Below are 19939 nucleotides of genomic sequence, written 5' to 3' on the forward strand. Positions count from 1 at the left end.
CACACCACATGGCCAACACAATGGAAGAAAAAGCCCCACACATGGTACATTACAGAATAAGATCAGAACACTGGCAGTATCAGCCCACTAGTTTCCAAAGAAGACAGAAAAATGTGCTAATAATCCAAATAGGCAATTCACCGGCAGAGAAACAACTAGGAAACATGAAAAATGTTTTAAACTCACCTGTAAACAAAGACATATAAATAAAAAATAAGACTTCACTTCACAGCCATCAGATTAGCAAAAGTAGTTAAAGGCTGCTTAGGACCAAGAGCTAGCAAAGATTCAGGAAAATAAGACCTCTCATTCCTGCTGTGGAAAGGTGTATTCTTTAAGTGCTGAGTGGAATTAATCATTCCCAGGAGCACTCACAGACCTGGATTCCTCTGGATATTCTTGAGCAGCGATGACACGCACTCATCTACTCTTATGTATGGTCTCCTACCTACACAGATGTTTACGTGTCCTCGGAGCCTGCTCAGCACATGGTCTGGCACATCCTATGCCCTCCACAAAAGTGTCACTCAGAGCTATGACACAAACCATGTGCAAACTCAGTATGCGCCAGGGACAAGGAGAGACAAAGAAAATGTCAAGGCTCTGTCTTGAACACCCAAAAGGCAACAAACAAACCCCAATGTATTAAGGGGTATTCATAATGAATAGTTTCAAAACATAAAGCCCGGCAATTTTGGTATCTTTCTCCCTTGCTGTTTTCTCTCTCCCCCAGAATCACTCAGGAGTTTAAGCCCCAGCACAGCTGTGCCCACTCCATGGTGCTCCCTGCCCCACCTCCACTGCCCACCCGAGTCTCACCTGGTATCGGTCAAGGATTCTGAAGTCCTGACAGGTTGTTCTGTATGTGGCTTGTCCAGCTGGAAGCCTAGAAACTCCTCCTTCTTTGGCTCCATAAATCCCATCAACTAACAGAAGAGCAGCATTAACAACTTGATCCAAGTCAAAAAGTGGTAATCCTCTATCCCTTTTCGCTTGCCTGACAATCAATTTCCGCTTCAGTCTGCGAGCTTCCGGCGTCATGGCTACCGCACTGGGGCAAGCTTCCAGCCGCTTCAGGAGCAGCTTCTCCTCGTAGATGCTCACAGGGGTGTACTTGGGCCCTTTAGGCTTCCTGTCCTTCTCCAGCTGAGGCTTCCTCTTCTCTCGAGCCCTGGTTTGCAAAGATGTGTTGGAATCTGTGTCTTCACTGTCAATGTCCATCCTGTCGGGCTTCTCCTCCTCACTCTCTACCTCCTGCTTTATCTGCTCCGGCGCTCTGACCTTCTTTCTGCCCCCAACTACTGCCCCGGACGCTGCTGCCCCAGCAGGGGGTGGAACGTACTCCATCCCTGGGTCTATGACCCCATCGCCTTCCATCTCATCATCATCTGTGCAGAGCGCAAGACAGTGTGATCAAGACTGAGGAAAGAAGAAATGTAGCGCACACTGCCCACGAGGTGAAAACACATGCATTATATCATGGCCCACACATAAAACCAAAGATGCAAGAAAGGCAGGTCTTACCATGAAACAAGGCTTGTGGTGGCATCACATCTGGAATCAGATCTGCTTCTGAAAGCAAGCTGGGTGTGGCCGAGTGAGAGGCGGGGGTCCCAGGGGCAGAGAAATCCAGAGATGGAGAAGGAGATGGGCTGGTCAGAGGGGTCCGGTCAGAGGAGCTCAAGGATGAGAAGTCGATCACTTCTCCTTTTTCTAGAATCACGTCTGGCCTGCGGCCACGGCTTATGAACTTCACCGGAGTCGAAGAAGTACTCCTGTCAAGAAAACCAGCCGCTTCCTTCTGGGCTCTCCTAATGTCCTTTGCTTCCTGAGTACGAGACCTTTTCTCTTTTAATTCCATGGCAGATTCCACAGGATTCCGACTCGCCCGTTTTCGAAGGCCCTCAACAGTAATGATGGGATCTAAAGTTGGTTTTGAGGCTGCCAGGAAAGAATAAATACCTAAATTTTAAGAATAAATACCTCAGCTTTAGCTTCTTTTGCTAATTTATTATTGTGAACTTACCACCATGTTCAAAATAGAGAAATGTTCAATGAATGCCCTAAACTAAGACTTAGAGCTTTCTTAAGAAAAAAGGGATTATAACACAAATTTAAATGATTAAATGTTATCTTTTCCTTATTGAAATTGGTAAACATTAAAAGTTTGGTAATGGGGGCGCCTGGGTGGCTCAGTCGTTAAGCATCTGCCTTCGGCTCAGGTCATGATCCCAGGGTCCTGGGATCGAGTCCCACATCGGGCTCCTTGCTCAGTGAGGAGCCTGCTTCTCCCTCTCCCACTTCCCCTGCTTGTGTTCCTGCTCTCGCTGTCTCTCTCTGTCAAATAAATAAATAAAATATTAAAAAAAAAAAAAAAAGTTTGGTAATGCTCAGCAAGAATATGGGGAATGGGTATTTTCATGCCTTTCTAGTAAGGCACACATTTTATTACAACTTTTTGGAGGGTAATTTGGCAACACCAATTAAAATTCTGAATAAATAATGCCCTTCAATACAGCAACCTGTTTCCAGGAATTTATCACAAATAATTTACACACAAATGTGTACAACTGTAATATTGTTCAAAATAACAACAACAACGAGGTAGAAGTAACCAAAACATCCATCAACACGGGAATGGCCTATTATATATCACCATATTAAGGCCACTCACTGGGATACAATGAAAAAAAGAAAAGAAGATAGATCTACATGTACTGCAATGGAAAGATATCCAAGGTATTCTCGTAAGGGGAAGAGGGAATAAAGAGCAGGTATTACAGTATGACTTTACTTATTTTTTCAATAAAAATGCTGAAATATGCAGAAATAACTTCCAAAAGCATTCACAAGAGATAGCAGTGGTTACTCAGGGGAGTGAAAAAGCGTAGGTGTAGGTGTGGGGGAGAGGGACACTGTCAGGCTTTCTACTTTTCAATACTATTTGATTTTTTTCTCAATTATATTTTTAAAATTTTAAAGCTCACTAAAACTTTTTAGATTAAAAAAATCTGATCAATGTGTGACTGTAAGGAGTTAATTTTTTTTTTTCAGTGTGAGAATGGCATCATAGGCTACGAAAGAGTTCTTATCTCCTAAAATTAACACATTGAGATTTTTTTGTTTGTTTTAAGATTTTATTTATTTATTTATGAGAGAGAGAGAGCTCGCAAGAGAGCCCACGAGTGGGGGGAGGAGCAGAGGGAGAAGCAGGCTCCCAGCTGAGCAGGGAGCCCAATGCAGGACTCAATCCCAAGACCCTGGGATCATGACCTGAGTCAAAGGCAGACGCTTAACCGACTGAGCCACCCAGGTGCCCAGCATACTAAGATGTTTAAGAATTAAATGTTGATGCCTGGGATTTCCTTCTAAATAATCCAAGGGGTGGGATGGGTGGAGGGTTGGGGGAAAGCACCCAGGGATCTAAATAAAATGAGACTGCTAGCAGTTAACTGCTAAAGCGAGGTGAAAGGTACATAGGGATTCATTACATTACTCTATTCATATTGGTGTATGTTTAAAAATTTCCATATTAAAAAGATGTAAAACTAAATGAGATTGGAACTAGAGAACCTTTCAGATACCAAAGGAAATTTACAGAACTCATAACTTGAATGCTCACCTTGGGAGCACATATACAACTGGCCACTTGATTAGGAAATGATCAAATATTTTTTGTATGGTATTTATTTATAGCACACACAAAATGTGTCATAATGAAATTGCCAGACAGAGTCACTCCAGAGAGGCAGATGGGCTATGCCTGGTACAAGCAGGATGTCTCGTAAGCTCACGCTTGCTTGGCTTCAGCCTGGTCAGCATGTCCTGTACCACTCTCACAAGAGTACCTTTTACTTTCAGAGTTGAGGCAGACAGCTTCTCTCCTTCAGGCTTCATTGTTGGGGGCTTGTTGTGAACAAGCTTCCACCATCCTGGTTCTCCGAACTCCTGAGCACCTGAACGGAAGAACATCGGGCTTCCCACGCTGAGGCAACCTGCTACTGTGCTCCACCAAGTCGAAGTCTTTTTCCTGGACAGTCCAAGAATTTAAAAATTATTGGCTTTTCAATTCTCTCATTATGTAGAAAATATACTCTGTATAACTCTAGGACTCAAAGCCTATGATACACTAGGGAACCTCCAATCTTTGAAGGAACAGAGCCTAATAGTCAAGAGAGAGGCTCTGGGGGCACCTGGGTGGCTCAGTCAGTTGAGCCTCTGACTCTTGGTTTCGGCTCAGGTCATGATCTGGGGGTCATGAGATTGTGCCCCACGTGGGCTCTGTGCTCAGCAGGGAGTCTGCTTGAGACTCTCTTTCTCCCTCTTCCTCTGCCCTTCTCCCTGCTCATGTGTATTCTCTCTCTCTCTCTGAAAATAAATAAATAAATCTTAAAAAAAAAAAAGAGAGGCTCTGGAGCCTGTCTGGCTCTACCACCTTCTGGCTGCCTCAGTTTCTTCTTTAAAATCAGGATAACAGAACTTAGCTCATAAGGCTGCTATGGGGATTAAATTAAATAATTCAAACAAAGCTCATAATAAAACACTTATCACAATCATCATGATTATGGAGTTCCACAGGCTAACGGAAGTGAACTTAAGTTGCTTTTATATGTGAATTAAACACAGCTCTCAGGAAAGCAAGCAAGAGAATCATTAGCCCTGGTAAACAGTTCATTTTACCCCAGGAGTCAGATGCACCTCTCAGTCTGCTCCTATTTGCCTGTACATAGTAGAGTGGAATAAAACTATACAGTTTGTTCCACAAATAGAGTTGAACTCTGGGGGAATAACCAGCTTTGAAAAAAAAAAAAGAAGTATATAACAAAAACTTTAAATGATACATAAAACGTCAACTATTCAGATACCCGTTGAAAATGCTTTTAAAGGCAACTGTTGTATTTCCACCTTGAAAACATAATTACCAGAAATCCTGAAACACAGTCTCTCATAAGAAGACCAGCCTTAACAGTTGGAAAATATTGTTAAGGAGGCAAAAAGAAAAAAGCATTCTTACGGACAAAGATGTGCTAGAAAACAAAAACCACAAATATAAACTTTAATAGGCATGAGCACTCTCTGATGGGGACGATGACACCTTAGCTTCCGCCCCAGTGTTTTGGTCCCAGAGCATCTCTCCCACATTCACACCTTTTCCTAACCTTTCCAAACCCCACTCTTGCCCAAAGGATATTGTGGGGTGGGGAGACACGTTCCACTTGCTTTCTCACACAGCAGGTATGTTGGTCCAGCTGATGGTGTCCCTTCCCCAGGTCCCTCAGGCTCTGCTCACAGTAACTCCCACTCTCCTATTCTCAGATTCGCTTACTCTTTCTTCAGCCTGCTCAAACCTGCTTCTGAATCCCTGCAAGGAATTTTTCATTTCAGCTACTGTACTTTTCAGCTCCAAAATTTCTTTTTGGTTTCTTTATAGGTTTTTAATCTCTCTGCTGATATTTCTATTTTGTTTAGACTTCATTTTCTTGACTTTCTCCACATCACTTCTTTGGGCATCTTTAACACAGTTGCTTAAAAGTCTTTGTCTGGGCGTGCCTGGGTGGCCCAGTTGGTTAAGCATCTGCCTTCTGCTGGAGTCATGATCCCGGGATCCTGGGATCGAGCCCCGTGTCAGGCTCCCTGCTCAGCGAGGAGCCTGCTTCTCTCTCGCCCTCTGCCTGCCACTCGCCTGCTTGTGCTCTCTCTCTCTCTGTCAAATGAATCAATAAAATCTTAAACATAAATAAATTAAAAAAATAAAAATAAAAAATAAATAAATAAATGTCTTTGGTAGATCTATCGGTACGTCGTTTTCAGGGACAGTTTCTGTTGGTTTATTGTTTTTTCCTTTGAATGGGCCATACTCTCCTGTTTCTTTGTATTCCTTGTAATTTTTTGTTGAAAACTGGATATTTGAATTTAAAATGTAGTAACTCTGGAAATCAGATTATTTTCCTTCCCTGAGGTTTAAGGGTTTTTGTTTTTCTGATTGTTGTAGGGTATCTCTGTATCAAAGATCAGCCTGAGGTATAAATTTAAGTTCTTCTCTGGTCATTCCCCTGGGCATACACGGTGACTTTCTAATTTCCTCTGTGTATGTGGTTACTTTTGATTGTCTCAGTTTTCGATATCTGGCTCCAAAAAGGGGACAAAGGGAAAAATGAAGGCAGGGAGGAAAGTGCCGGTCTTTTAAGTCCCCTTGAAGTCATTGCAGCCAGAGGGAAAAAGGTCTACAACAATTCAGGGCAGGTGTAACCCACCTCTTCATATTCATTTCTGTGATCAGAAGCAGCAATCAGTGATCAGAGCAGATTCCTGGTATCTGGAGGACAGGGTCCTTTTTGTCTACCCTGACTCCCACAAGCTGTGTATAAGCTGCTTTGGGAACAAGTGCACTGCTGGCTGCCACGGGGCTGAAAGGTGTGGAATGGGGAAATGTCACTGTGCTAAGAGCTGAAATCCACCAAAATCAATGCAATTTACCTTCCAAGCCTCCCCCTGGAAGTTGCAAGCCTTCAAAACAGACCCAGTGATCCAAAATAGTTACATCAGACAGATTCTGCCATTTCAACTGTTTTCTAGGTGGGGAGATACTTCTGGTGCTTCCTACTCTGCCCTCCCCCTAGAATCCTTGCCGTATCATTTAAAAATTTTTTAAATACTATGAATGAGTTTTATCATATTTCATCAAATGTAAGATTCATTGACTTTAAGATACACCATTTTATGTACAACAAAAAAAGAAAACTAGCCATCAGTTATGACACACTAGCCCTTACAAGATTGTGTCCAGTTTGTATCCAGTTGTCAGAGATGTGAAAATTTAAAAATGTGTGCATCGTAAAAATCAATGAAATATGGTAATAGAGAAAAGTATTCAAAGTATTCTTCACTGGGGCGCCTGGGTGGCTCAGTCGTTGGGCATCTGCCTTCAGCTCGAGTCATGATCCCAGGGTCCTGGGATCGAGCCCCACATCAGGCTGGCTCCCTGCTCCGCGGGAAGCCTGCTTCTCCCTCCCACTCCCCCTGCTTGTGTTCCCTCTCTGGCTGTGTCTCTCTGTCTAAATAAATAAATAAAATCTTTAAAAAACAAACAAAAAAAACCCAAAGTATTCTTCACTAATCAAAGATATACCTCCTATATACTAAAATTAATAGAACACTCTGTTAAACTACACTGGAATTAAAAGAAAAAAGTTACACCTCCTAGAAAAATTCAAGGCCAGGATTATAAAAGCAGATTAAATGATCACACATACAAAGGCAATTAAGCTGCAGCAATTAATTAAAGCTTTCGTATCCGTTTAAACTTGTTTCCACAATAGGTACATAAAGTCATTTGAATAAACCTTTACCTATTTCAACTTTAGTAAAACATTAAAGGCATAAAAGCAAAGCCTGTAAACATCTGAAAGAAAATGTATTCAAATCTTATACTTTATTACACAGTATACTATACTCTTAGATTCTATGGCAAATGAGAAATGCTTATCGTTAAGAATTTAAAGAATGTTCTATGGATAGCAGAATTAAAATCTTCAGTAGCTATGAAAAAACTCTAAATGTGCATGTCCTCTGCAGGCTGCTTCCCTGGGGCATAGTGATTCCGTGTATGTTCAGACACAGAGATGTGAGTATGTGGTGACTGCCTCTGGAGAGAGGTTTCAGGTAGGTGGCTTTTCCAATCACGGATACTGACAGCAGAGTTCCCAAAGTGAAGGACAGCACTGAGGCAGGAAACTGAGTGACAAGGAATCACAGAGTGATTTTTTTTAGAGAGAGAGAGCGCACATGTGAGCTTGCAGGCGCAAGCAGGCAGGGGAGGAGCAGAGAGAGAATCCACCCCCAGCATGGAGCAGGCAGGGCTCAATCTCACGACCTTGAGATCATGACCTGAGTCAAAACCAAGAGTCAGAAGCTTAACCAACTGAACCATCCAGGCGCCCCACACAGAGTAATTTTAGTGATCTTTCATTCCTTCTGGTGGGATCAAGGAGAAAGTTCATTGCTTTAAGTTCTCCCCAACACATGCTACTACCCTTTTTAATCAAGACAGAGGGCCTTGATTGCCTTTACAGGCCTTGGGATTCAGCTATAATTTAATAGCACCGTTTTATTTTTAGCACACCTATTTTTATAGTGTCATTCTATGTATGGCAAATGATACAGGTTTTCTACTTATCATGGTGGTTTGAAGTTTCTTTTTAAAATGAATGTATTTATTTAAAAAAAAGTGACTGGATTTAAATAAGTAAATGGTAATTCAAGTGATACACTAACACGGCCAAAACCCACTAGTTTAATGGTTAAACTACACAGAAACTGGAGAGTAATTAATGCCTTTCAGTAAAGTATTAAAAAGAAAAAAAGCCTTGGCTGATTCCTCTCAGAACATGCTATACAAATGAACAAATGAAACAACTGAACAACTTATGTTAAAATATGGCAAAATCCTTAAAAACAGGCAATTTAAATTCAATTTCTTCCAGAAGACAATCTACTAAGCAGAATGCCACTGAGAGATCAGGAAAATGTTCCAAGATCTAATTTTATCGGTTTTTTCCCTTTCTTGCGCCTTATAAATGGGGTATATTAAGTTCCATAAATAGTGCTAAATCATTAAACTAAGACAACAGATTTCCTTTCTTTAAGAAAAGAACCAGTTATACTGTCAATTCTTTTCTTAGTAGCACTAAATAACTCAAGAACAAAAATAACTCCTTTTGTACAACCGTACTGAATCTCTTCTATTTTCTCCCCGCAGCCGAGCCTTCAGAAAGCCGCCGCTCCTGTCGGCTGCCCGCCCTGAGCTCCGAGCGATGCTGGCGGAGCTGGCTTCTCAGTGCCCCAGGAAACAGAGGCTGCAGTGCCTTCAGAGTGAGGGCAGGCACAAACTCCCTGTTCTGATTGTGATCAGAGCCTGTGGCACGTCTACACTGACCCAATTAGGCAAGATTTATGAACTTCACACGGGACTTCAGATGGCAACTAACAATCAGCATCTCACACAATTTGCCAATGCAGTTGCAAACTCGCTAATCCCTAATAGCAATAAAAATCTTGTTGATCTGCAGGGACCTTTAGTTAAAACATGTGGTCTCAATATCTGTGCACTGGCATACCCAGGTCTGCCGAGCCAAAGCAGAGCACCAAGGAGGCATGCTCAGCAGTAAAGTCAATGCACTATCATGGAGAGGAATGAATGAACAAGCCGTATGTGTATTAACATGCCTAGACTTTGCTAAGTGCTATAATACCAAAACTTTATCAACAGGTTCTACCTGCTAGTTAATAAAAACAAATACCGAACGGGTAAGAGTCTATCAACGAGGAGCAATTTAAATAGGTACAGCCCGTCACTGCCACTGTTTTTCTTCCTCTGACCTTCTGTAAGATATTGATTTCAAAAGGACTTAATGATCCTATATCCTCACGTTACAGAGTTACTCATCCAACTGTTAAACAGCCTCATGCAATCCAATGCTCTATTTTTTAACTTTCTAAGAATCTCTTCAAATCTCTTCATGCTCAGTAGAAACTAAGAGTTTCCTCTAAAGTAGGATGAGAAAAGTCTAGAAACCTATACTTGTTTTTAAAGATATTATATATTTATTTGAGAGAGAGACACACAGAGAGCACAAGCAGAAGGGAGAGGCAGAGGGAGAAGCAGACTCCCTGCTGAGCAGGGAGCCCGATGCGGGACTTGATCCCAGGACCTTGGGATCATGATCTGGGCCGAAGGCAGACACTTAGCCGACTGAGCCACCCAGGCGTCCCTGGAAACCTATACTTTTAATAGTATATACTTCCACTTTAGTTTCCGTAAATAAGTTTTTTAACTTAAAAAAGTAACAATATCTTCTGGAATTAAAATATTCTTTGTAATTGCCACAAGTACTAATTCCTAAGGGGCTTCGTTAGGCTGTCTCAAACCTCATGTACTTTGTTCTTTACTTCTTCATGGAAGTGTAAGTTTTTCAAAAATCACATTACCTATTCCCTAGTAAGAAGGTCCAATGTTTCTCAATAAAGGCGCAGATATCTTCTTTCCACCGGAAATAACCTTGCCGGCCACTTCCTTCCAGAGACAAGTTGTACATTGCCAGCATGACAACCTGGAACACAAACACAACAAGGGCTGGGAGAAAAGCATGACTAGGGATGTTAACCTTCCAGGGGAAATGTTCGTTGTTTTATAATCTGAGCAGGAATGGTGGGGAACAGAGGGGTTAAAGAAAGGATACTACCTTGGAATAGTCTCAGTAGAGAATTTTATTTCCTGTTTTGCTTTCATTAGATGAATAGCACTAATCCACCTAAGTATGTACAGTTGTTCCTTACACGCTGCATATGCAGGGCTGAGGTGTGGCTGAACTGATTATGATAAACAACTGCCATCCTAAGCAACTAAGCAATCTACCTGTTGTACACCCCCCACCCCCAGCCCTGTCCCTGCATCTCTCCACCTTACACAATGCGGCACTAGGTAAGGTGATAACCTCTGGCCGTGAGGCCTCCAGGTACCTGCTACAGCCCACATTTTCTGACTGCTGGGGCTGATCTTTATTAAATATTTTGAAAGTCACCCCTGCCTATATGTTTTTCTAAGCTCTGTAAGGAGCAGAAACAAAGGCTCTCAGAATTTCAAAGCTGAAAATAATATAGTCACCATCTACTCAGTGTTTGGCCATTTTCATACATGGAAATATTTCTTTGGATGACATTAGCATTAGACAGGGGCCCAGAGCCGAGAGGCCTGGCTGCTCAGCCCACTCTCAGAGGCTCCAAGACACCCCTGGAGCTCCACGTGAAAACTCCTCATCTGGTCCAGCTTCCTCGTTTACAGGTAATGCATTCATGGCCCCGAATTGGGAAGTGTTTTCCAGAAATATAAGTAACACATGTTCACTGTAGAAGATTTCAATAATAGAAGAGCAAGGGAGGAGGTAAAAATCACTCTAAATCTACCATCAAGAAACAATCACTTCTGACACATTCAATGACTATGCTTTCAGGCATTTCTCCTTACATCTATATGCAATTTTGAATTATGTAATTTTGTGTAAATGGACAAAATGATACCAGTTATTCAAAACTACGTTTTCAACCTAATAGAAACAGTGATTGATTTGGGGCCATTGAAATTGAAAAGGGGACAAAGAATCCATGAAAAGAATCTAACTTGATTCTTCTTTCCAGAAAGCGCATCCTGAAAATGTAAGGGGGCTAGTAAACTGCGTCTCAGGCTCCCCAGCACCTGTGCTCACAGCTTGAGACCCCCGATGGTCCATGCGAAAACCTCTGACTCCAAGGGCCTGGTAATGCTGACACTTCTAATACTGCTGACGCTTCCATTACCCGAGCTCTCCCCTCCTTAGACTCGGGAAACCTATAGATAGCCCACCAAACAATTAACCCCATCAACAGAGTTTTCAAGTTCTTCCATGCATTTTTGCAACAGGTCTACATCAGCCAACAAACATCTTCCTTAAAACAGTTAAACTGTCCATGGGGACTTACTATTTAATGGATATGGAATTTCAGCTTGGGAAGATAAAAATGTTCTGGAGATGGATAGCGGCAATGGTTGCAAAACTGTAAATGTACTTAAGGCCGCTGAATTATATGCTTAAAAATGGATGAAATGGTAAACTTTCATGTTATATATATTTTACCACAATTTAAAAAAGTTATTGTTCAAGAAATACTTTAAGGAGAGACTGAAATGAGCTGCTTCTGCCTACTCCCAGACCCCTAGACTACCTCAGACACATGTATTCACTGTTAATCTCAGTGGTAGAGACATTGTCTGCTACTTTATTTCTGGTGTATATATATACATATTTTTTTTGGTATGTGTGAAATATTTAAAAAGTTAAAATTCATATATTTACTTGAAAATAACTTTTTCTATAATCACTTCATATTTACTGCGCAAACTACAAACTCAATATATGAAGGACATGGTTTTCCTCCTCTCCTGGAATCTGTAATCTGAAGAAAAGGAATCCCAGGTGGGTTTTCTGCTCTCCCACTAGCAGCCCAAGCCCATCAGTAACAGTGTGTCCCCAGGGAGGAGCTCAGGGCTGGCTGAGCCACAGTAGGCACTTCACAAGCTGGAAAACACCTAGAAAAATAATGAGTACAGATCATGGTACATTCTTTACCTGCCATGGAAGAGTAAGTGTCCAGGATGAGAATGTAACAAGTACCCCACCCTTCCCAAACACATGATAGAGTTTCTCCTGCATTTCCAACTGTGGTTCACAAATCACTAAGGAGGAGAGGACACAAGAAAGGGCATGGAAGAAAGGTCAGGAGACCAGACTGCTTTACTAATGGTATTTTGTGATCAAACAAGCATTTCTACTTATTACTTGCAAAAATCAACAAAGTTTAAGTTTTAAAAGGATAGAAAACCCACCTATTTGGTGACAGCAATAGAATCTATCCAAAACCATCTGATTCTCTTTCAGCTCTTTCTTGAGAGTCTCGGTTTTTTAGGTGCAACTAGAAATACTGGTCAGTAGTTTACCAAGACCAGATCTACCAAGTGTCTGATCTGCCACTTCATCATACCAGAGTATTATCTCCCATCAATCTGTCTTCTGGCAGTGAAAACATAATTTTCAAGTGATGTTAGTCTAATTAAAAGTGCAAACTGAACCAATATTGTATCTTCTAAGCAATATAACCAAAAGCTGGTTGTTCTTTTCAAAAGAACCTCCACAGAAAACTCGTATTCTTGCAAATAAACTATACATACTTGCTATTTCTTCCACTTTACAGCTTTTTGAGAAGCTACTTGCAGATCAAACACAAATCTGTCGTGGGTATATGCATCAGAATAATCTATTAATATTAATCTGACCTTGCCTAGATGCAATATCCCATGTACATGCTGAGAAAAACATCACAATTACATTTATGAGGTTATATCCTCAGTACAAACTTCCCTTCATTTTCTACTTGCATATTTTTGGCTAGTCAAAAAAGGCTCCCTAAATTCACCACTGACAGATTTCATTAGTACATCTCCTAGGGAAGCACTGATAATTAAGATAACAGTCTAAGCTGCTAAAGCAACTGCAGTTTATAAGGAATACCTTAAGTGGCTAAGATCATTTCATCTAAACTCTTTCTCATTACCCTGCTTATTTCCTAGCAAAAAAAGTGCTATGGGTAATTAACTTATTTGTTTGTCTGCTTACTGTTGAAAATAAATGCCTAGAATGCCAGCTCCCCAGCTGTTTCACTCAGCACAGCAGTCTCCAGGCCTACGACAGCACCGGGTTTGTCCGAGGCACTCAGTATGTATACTCCAGTCATTTTTAGAACTTACTGTTATCATTGGTACCCTGTTATAGACATATTAATATAAGAACAAAACCAAAAAAATTTAATGCAAACTGGAGATCAGTAAAAAGCTATTGTTCATGCTATAATTGGCTTGGACTAGGGTGCTGGTACCAAAGATGGTTAAAAGGTGGCCATAGGCATTCATTGAAAAAAAATTTTCAAGCATGTCTGTGTTCAAATACAGAAAAGCCAGATTTATGTTGGCTTCTGCCACATTATACCTTTCAACTATTTCTAATGTGGCCATCTTTACATTTTTAAAAATGGTTTTATTGTTCTAAACATGGCTGCCAGAAAAAATGTGAACCTTTTAATTCCATTAAAATCAGAGTTTGGTATTATATATAAATGAAATTCTGTGTGTATCTGAGGTTTTCAAGAATCTCAAACCTAATTCACTAAGTTAGCGTTGAGTATTTTTACCAAGAACTCCTTTCTCCATATAGTTGGAATATGATTTTCATTGTGATATAGAAAGTGACTCTCAAAACCGCTCAAAAGCCTAGAAGTAAGCTCCTCATTCTCTGAATATTCATTCCACTAAATTCTTTGCAGGATCGACCTCATGAATTCGAGGGGGAGAGCTTTTTACTCACTTGCTGCCACGTGAGCTTCAGCCTTTCATACTGCTCCTTGCCATCTTCCGAGCAATCGGAACAAGTGAACCTAAAAAAATTATCACCCTTAAGGTAACTGAGCTGTTCCCTCAGCTGACCTAGGAGAAAAACAAAAAGGCACATCATAGGTTTATTTACAGCGGCGTTTATCGTTTATCAACCAGATTTTCCATGCTTCCCATGTTTTTCCTTTTTTAGCCAACCCATGACAGCAGGATGGGAATGGGGAAGGTAGAAGAAAAATTTTTATTTTTCTAACATAGCGTATACCTGTTGAGATCTGTGGTTCCCTAACTTTTAGGAGAAAGATACTGAAAAAGCAAGTTTTTATTGCTGTCATTGATTTTCCAACTGTTGACATTCCTGATTCCTATGGGTCTCTTGACACATTCTTTCAAGAAATATCTGAGTTCCTGCTGCATGCCAGGTACTGGTGTAGGAACTGGAATACACAGTACCCAAGGCAGGTGTGCTCTTGGCATTTTACAAATTTGGAGGGCCACAGATGAGGAAATAGGTCATCACAACAGCACAGTGTTCTCCATCCTCCTGGAATGAATCACTCTCTGAAAGTGGGGTCTGGGTCTCTGCCTTGAATCACCAGAATCAGGTGATGCTGATGCTCTGAGAGACAAGACAACCACTGGAATGGAACGCAGTGTGTGCCATAGGGCAATGTGAGGGCACAGAGAAGGGAAGCCCAACCCATATTAGGAAGATGGGAGGGCTAGAAAAAGTGGGTCTGCAGGGGGCCTGAAGGATGACTAGAATTGGCCAGGTGAAAAGGGGTGCCTGTGTGTTTGGCAGGGTGGCCATGGGGGCTAGAGAGACACATATTCCAGAGAGGAAATGAAAATGTGTGAAGACCTTGGGGTAAGAAAGAAATGTTTGTGGAGAAGAAAAGCTCACCCTAACTGCAAAGTGCTGGTTGTGTGGCAACAGGATACTGAAGAGAGAAGCTGAAGTTAGTAGGGACCCTATCGTGAAAGACAGCTTAAAACACATCCTGAGAGGACAAGGGGAATGCCACTGAGATTTTCAGGCAGGTGCGTGAATCAATAAGCAGAAACTGCTCAGAAGCAAACACTAGCTAAGGCATAGAAAGTTCTACATTGTTTCCTATGAAAATGTTAATTTATTAATAGTAACTATTATTCTGAATAGTTAAATCCATCTTAAACACATTTCCACATACCAGAAAATGACCCATTTCACATGTATGTATGTGTATACACACACACACACACACACACAAATTCCTCTGACCTAGTTACAAACTCTATTACACAAAGAATTCCTTTACTAGTCTCTGCCTAATGGGAAAATCCTGTTTTGGTTAAGACTCATGATGGCTGGCAGAGCATGCTCCTTGAGAGCCTGGAAGCTGGCAGATGCAAAGATTAAGTTGAAAGAGTGAGGTATCAGGAGAGCACGTGTGTATGTATCTCTTGCCAGCAGATCTAGGAGGCCAGCAAGCAGAAAACAAGAATGGTCCCAGAAAAAGAGCACAAAATACTCTCAATCTGCTAATTCTGACTTAGCATACAACAGCAGTCTTCCATGGGAGTTAAATATTACCCGAGTAACTTGAACCTTAATTCTATACTGGGCCTATTATTTGGCCCCAAATCCGTAACATGATCTTGTTAGAACAATGTGGCTAATTCTTTAAATAACGCAGAATTTCCAATTTTCTGATTTTTATTGGGTTGCCATCAAGAACGTTAATTTAACAACGTGAGAGGTTGACAGTAATTTTTATTAATACAAATGTGTCTATGTTTTATATAAATCTGTCATTAACCAACTAAACTAATAATAAATATAATAATTATCTTTTTATTTAGGTCCATTTTACATTCATGTTTGGCTCACAGGTTAGAAAAACAACCTTCATGCAGGAATTGACAAATCAAAGGAATTGAGAAGCTCCTTACTGGCCGGGATCCATTTTTGGCACTTGTCACAGAAGTAGGACAGCTGCTCCTCCATCCACGACACATCTCCTTCATCACTGTTGAGGGAATCCCCACTCTGATCATGAGATAAGTCCACTGATGCCTGGTCCTCCGATTCCACGATCAGGAGAGTCTCCCCCTCCACCTCCCCCTCCTCCAGCCCTTCTGAGGTAGATGTTCTCGTGGCTTCATCATCGTGCCGGCTTATCAAACTACTCAGGTGCATGTTACTATCCATCCCTTCCTCTCACAGTTCCAAAGTGCTTTTCACTAACAATCCTAAGCTCTGGACACCAAGCTTACCAGGGCTTCTACCAGGACCACACAGACAGAAATTCTTCAGAAGAGTGTCTGCCTGCTTCTTGACTCAGAAGGGACTTTTAAAGCAGTAATTTAGAATATATGGTCCACTGTCCTTTTCTCTGGTCAAGCTGGAAAGGACAGTGACCAAAAAAAGGTTAAAGACCTCACTAAGCTATTCTCTATCCACACTCGCACACCCACACTTGACACTGTCCCATCAATATTTGACATCCATTTCAAGTCATGTTTTTTGAGATCCTTTTGCCAATAACATCTTCTCTCTTTCTGCTTCAAGTTGCTCAGTCAAAATAATCTGTTCTCCCAAAAGACGAATGTTTTCTTTTTTCCGATTTTGTCTCTCAATGTCTCTGATCACTCCATCATGAAGCCTCTAAAAACGTAAGAAACAGATTTCAGTAACACCCTGAACAGGTGGTTCCCATCCTCGTGCCATTCAATCCGAGTAACAGTGCTACTAAAATACACTGAAAACTTTCAGACTCCAAATACCCAATTACTATTTCAACTTTCTGCATAAATGTAAAATGTAATAAACCATCAGATTAATTTCGCAGTGTGCTCCACTAGTGTTATCACTAAAATGACTTCTTATCATTATTTTAAGAAATTCCTGAACATTCAGTATAGAAACTTAATGGGAAATAACATTAACTTAAAAAGGAAAAAACTGCTCCTGTGTTGAACTTTAAAAGCTTAATTGATATTCAATGCTTTAAAAGACTTGGTGAGATTTACCACAGTAACTCTATGAACTACACTCATGTTAGCAATTATCTCACTGAATAATAAACATCAAAGAAAGAAAAAAGAAGGTTACTGAAATTTAAATAGGATGCAAGAAAGGAAAGAACTTGGTTTTTTCTAGTATGTAAAGAGAAGAAGCAAAAATTATAAAGAATTACCAACCAGTTATATAACCGAGACTCTGCTACTACCAGACGAAAAAATAAAGGCCCATCAGTGGTAGTTACTTTGATAAGCACTAAAGACAGGCAGAAAATTCCAGAACATGGACCTAGCACTTAAGGTGAGACTTTTTAAAGCAAAAATCCAGTCATTACTAATAATTACCATTTTACGGTTTTTAGGTCACAAAATACTCTAATTTTTTTTAACAGTGGCCTTGTGAGGTAGAATTAATGGGGGTGGGGCCCAGGCTTGGGGTTGTTTTTTTGTTTTAAATTATCAGGTCTATTTTAAAAACTCACAAAGTACCTACTTGCTGGACCTCCTCCAAGCCTAGAGTGTCATTTGCTCTTACCAAGGAGTCTGGGGGAATTTAAGAGTCCTGAAACAGACAATACAACTGAAAACCAACTTTTTGGAACACTGCTCCTTGACCACATCTCCAGAGACATTTGACTCCTCCCTCTCCTGGTGTTTGGTCCTATGCTCCAAGAACCATGACACACCCACCCACACTCCCACCCCACCTCCCAAAGCGCACACCATTGGCTGGAATCATTCTTCCCACACCTGCCTCTGAGATCCCACCCTTCCTTTCTCAGACTTCAGCATATGGCTTAGGAGCTTGCTCTCCGGCCACCATTTGCTACCTTCCTCCAAGTTTCAATATATGCTGATTGCCTGTGACTTCCACTTAACTATCTTCCTAACCACCAAGACCTCTTGACCATTACTCATATAGCACTACTCTTTTTGCTGGGTTCCTGTAAGGATGAATGTCAGTACCTGGTATGTGGCAGACAGTCAAAAATGATAGTAAACTACAGTCATTATTTTATTTCTTGCTTCCTTGAAACTTCCAACACACCCACAGTGTCAATCATCTGTTTTACTCCCTCCCAGGCGAGAAAGAAAGTCCATGGTGAATGACTGGATGTAAAATAAACACAGGTTATTCTGGTCAATCTTCTCTTCACCTAACTTCCAAGTATCTAGCTCTTTCTGTTCTTCCATTCTCTAGCACAGTGATATTCAACCCGGCCTGCATGTTAGAATTCCCTGGGTAGCTTTTAAAACATACCTAAGCTGGATCCCCCACCTCCAAGAGATTCTCATTTAAGAAGTCTGGAGTAGGTTAGGTTGTAAAAAACTTCCCAGGAACATGAGATGTGTGGCTAGTTCAGAACCAAGTTCTTACCCATCCTACCCCATACTCTTTGAAAATCTCTGCCTTCACTGACCTCAGAGCTAAATCCTCTACTGCATCTCAAATTTCTTTTGATCACCCTCATTTCCTTTCATTTCTTAGAAGAGGAACTCTCCTGCCTGTGTTCCAAAAGCTACCCCCTCAGAAGCCATACTTGATTCCCAAATCTCTAACCTTTCACACCGTCATGATTCATCCCAACACCCCCTCCCCAAAATTCTTACACCATCACACCTTTCTCTGATTTCCACAAACTGTGAACAACAAGGACAAAGACCTCATCTGCTTCATCTCTGTATACCAAGCACACTGCTCAGCCCAATGCAAGAAAAGACTGTTTACTAGTTCATCCAGTTCATTTCCACCCTTAGCAAACTAGGCTCAACCCTAACACACGCGCTGACCTAGGTGCTTGTTCTCACACTCAACGTTCCGCATTGCTGTGAATCAGTTACAGACTCAGGGACGCCTGTCCTTCCTTATCTTTGTTTCTCAACGTGCCTAGTGTGGTGCCTAACACACAGAGATCGGTCATTAAACATGCGCCAACTAGAGTAAAGAAAATAGGAACTGAGAGACACAGAATGGACGGCCATTCTACCCATCAGTAAGTCACGGTTATTTCCAGAAATACAAGTACCGAAAAAAAGAAAATATGGAGGCTGGTATCTCCAGTTCCCGGAATCTGGTTTCCATAGCAAACTGCTTCTTAAAAGACAAAAGACCAAAAAAAAAAAAAAAAAAGCATCCATCAAATTACCTTGGCCAAAGGCACGGAAAGTGGATGCGGGGAAGCCTCCTTAATCCTGGGATAAAATCTCACTAGCACTGAAACACATTAGGATTGAGCCTCAACCTTGGGCCTGGGGTTGGGGAGAGGCCGACAACTTGCTGAGTGCACCCCACGCAAACCCCTTCCCCGCTTCGACTTTGCAGCAGCCCAGGTGAGACGCTAAAAGTCGGTGTCACTGCAGGTTGGCGGTGACTTGGGAACCGGACCGCCGACCACGCCGCGGGCGGGCCTTAGCGGGAGCCAGGCGGCTGCAGCGCCGAGGGCCGGGGCTCCCAGGCGCCGGCCAGGACGGGGTCGCCCGGGGCCTCCCGGTGCACGCGGCCGCGGGGACTGCGGCGCCCAGGACCCGGCGGGCGGCGGCCAGGCCGCAGTCGCGAGAGCGCGGGGGAGGCGGGCCGCGCCGCCGCGGACCCGCGAAAGAGGGAAAGACGAGGAGCAGCGGAGAACCACGCGGAGAGAGACCAGCGGGCCCAAGGTCGCCGTCGCCGCGGCCACCGCGCGCGGACCCCGGAAGAGGCGGTCACGTGACACCGACCTGCCGGTCCTGCCGTTGCTTCAGATGCACGCCGGCCACGGTGGCCGCCGTCAGCACCACCGAGAGGCCCAGCACCGCCTTCGAGCTCCTCGACATCCCCGCGCCGGCCACTGCGGCCTCCTCCTACCCGCCCCGGGCCCCGGGCAGTCGCTGAGCGATTCTCTGCGGGTACGGGTCAGGCTCGACCGCTCGAGCGCAGAGCCCCGGCCTCCGGGTGCGCCGCCCGCCGCGCCAGGCGCGAGCAAT

General features: G+C 42.4%; 2 protein-coding genes across 2 annotated transcripts in view; both read right to left on the minus strand.

The window, feature by feature from the left end:
• KAT14 (lysine acetyltransferase 14) overlaps positions 1 to 16166 on the minus strand; it is a 31199-nt gene extending 15033 nt beyond the window's left edge. The window contains exons 1-6 of the mRNA XM_045885368.3: positions 15908 to 16166; positions 13950 to 14068; positions 9988 to 10109; positions 3849 to 4030; positions 1525 to 1941; positions 820 to 1388 (exon numbers count right to left, since the gene is read on the minus strand). Coding sequence (XP_045741324.1) covers positions 820 to 1388; positions 1525 to 1941; positions 3849 to 4030; positions 9988 to 10109; positions 13950 to 14068; positions 15908 to 16166 — 1668 coding nt within the window. The remainder of the gene's footprint in view (positions 1 to 819; positions 1389 to 1524; positions 1942 to 3848; positions 4031 to 9987; positions 10110 to 13949; positions 14069 to 15907) is intronic.
• Positions 16167 to 16472: 306 nt separating this feature from the next.
• On the minus strand, positions 16473 to 19893 carry LOC123851521 (protein PET117 homolog, mitochondrial). The gene is made up of 2 exons (XM_045885369.3): positions 19694 to 19893; positions 16473 to 16622 (listed from the first exon to the last, which is right to left on the minus strand). The coding sequence occupies exons 1-2, from the start codon at positions 19787 to 19789 to the stop codon at positions 16473 to 16475; spliced, it is 246 nt and encodes an 81-aa protein (XP_045741325.1). The 5' UTR covers positions 19790 to 19893.
• Between the last annotated feature and the right edge of the window lie 46 nt (positions 19894 to 19939).

This window comes from Mirounga angustirostris, unplaced genomic scaffold, assembly GCF_029215605.1.
Source record: "Mirounga angustirostris isolate CCGP_5_RB_7025 unplaced genomic scaffold, mMirAng1.0.hap1 SCAF_10, whole genome shotgun sequence".
NCBI classification, from domain to species: domain Eukaryota; kingdom Metazoa; phylum Chordata; class Mammalia; order Carnivora; family Phocidae; genus Mirounga; species Mirounga angustirostris.

Bases quoted from the DNA above. Each gene is read 5' to 3' on its own strand.
- LOC123851521 (XM_045885369.3), bottom strand. From the start codon at position 19,789: ATGTCGAGGAGCTCGAAGGCGGTGCTGGGCCTCTCGGTGGTGCTGACG. The intron at 16,623-19,693 runs GTCGGTGTCACG...TTACGTTTTTAG, and splicing joins AGCAACGGCAGGACCGGCAG to AGGCTTCATGATGGAGTGAT.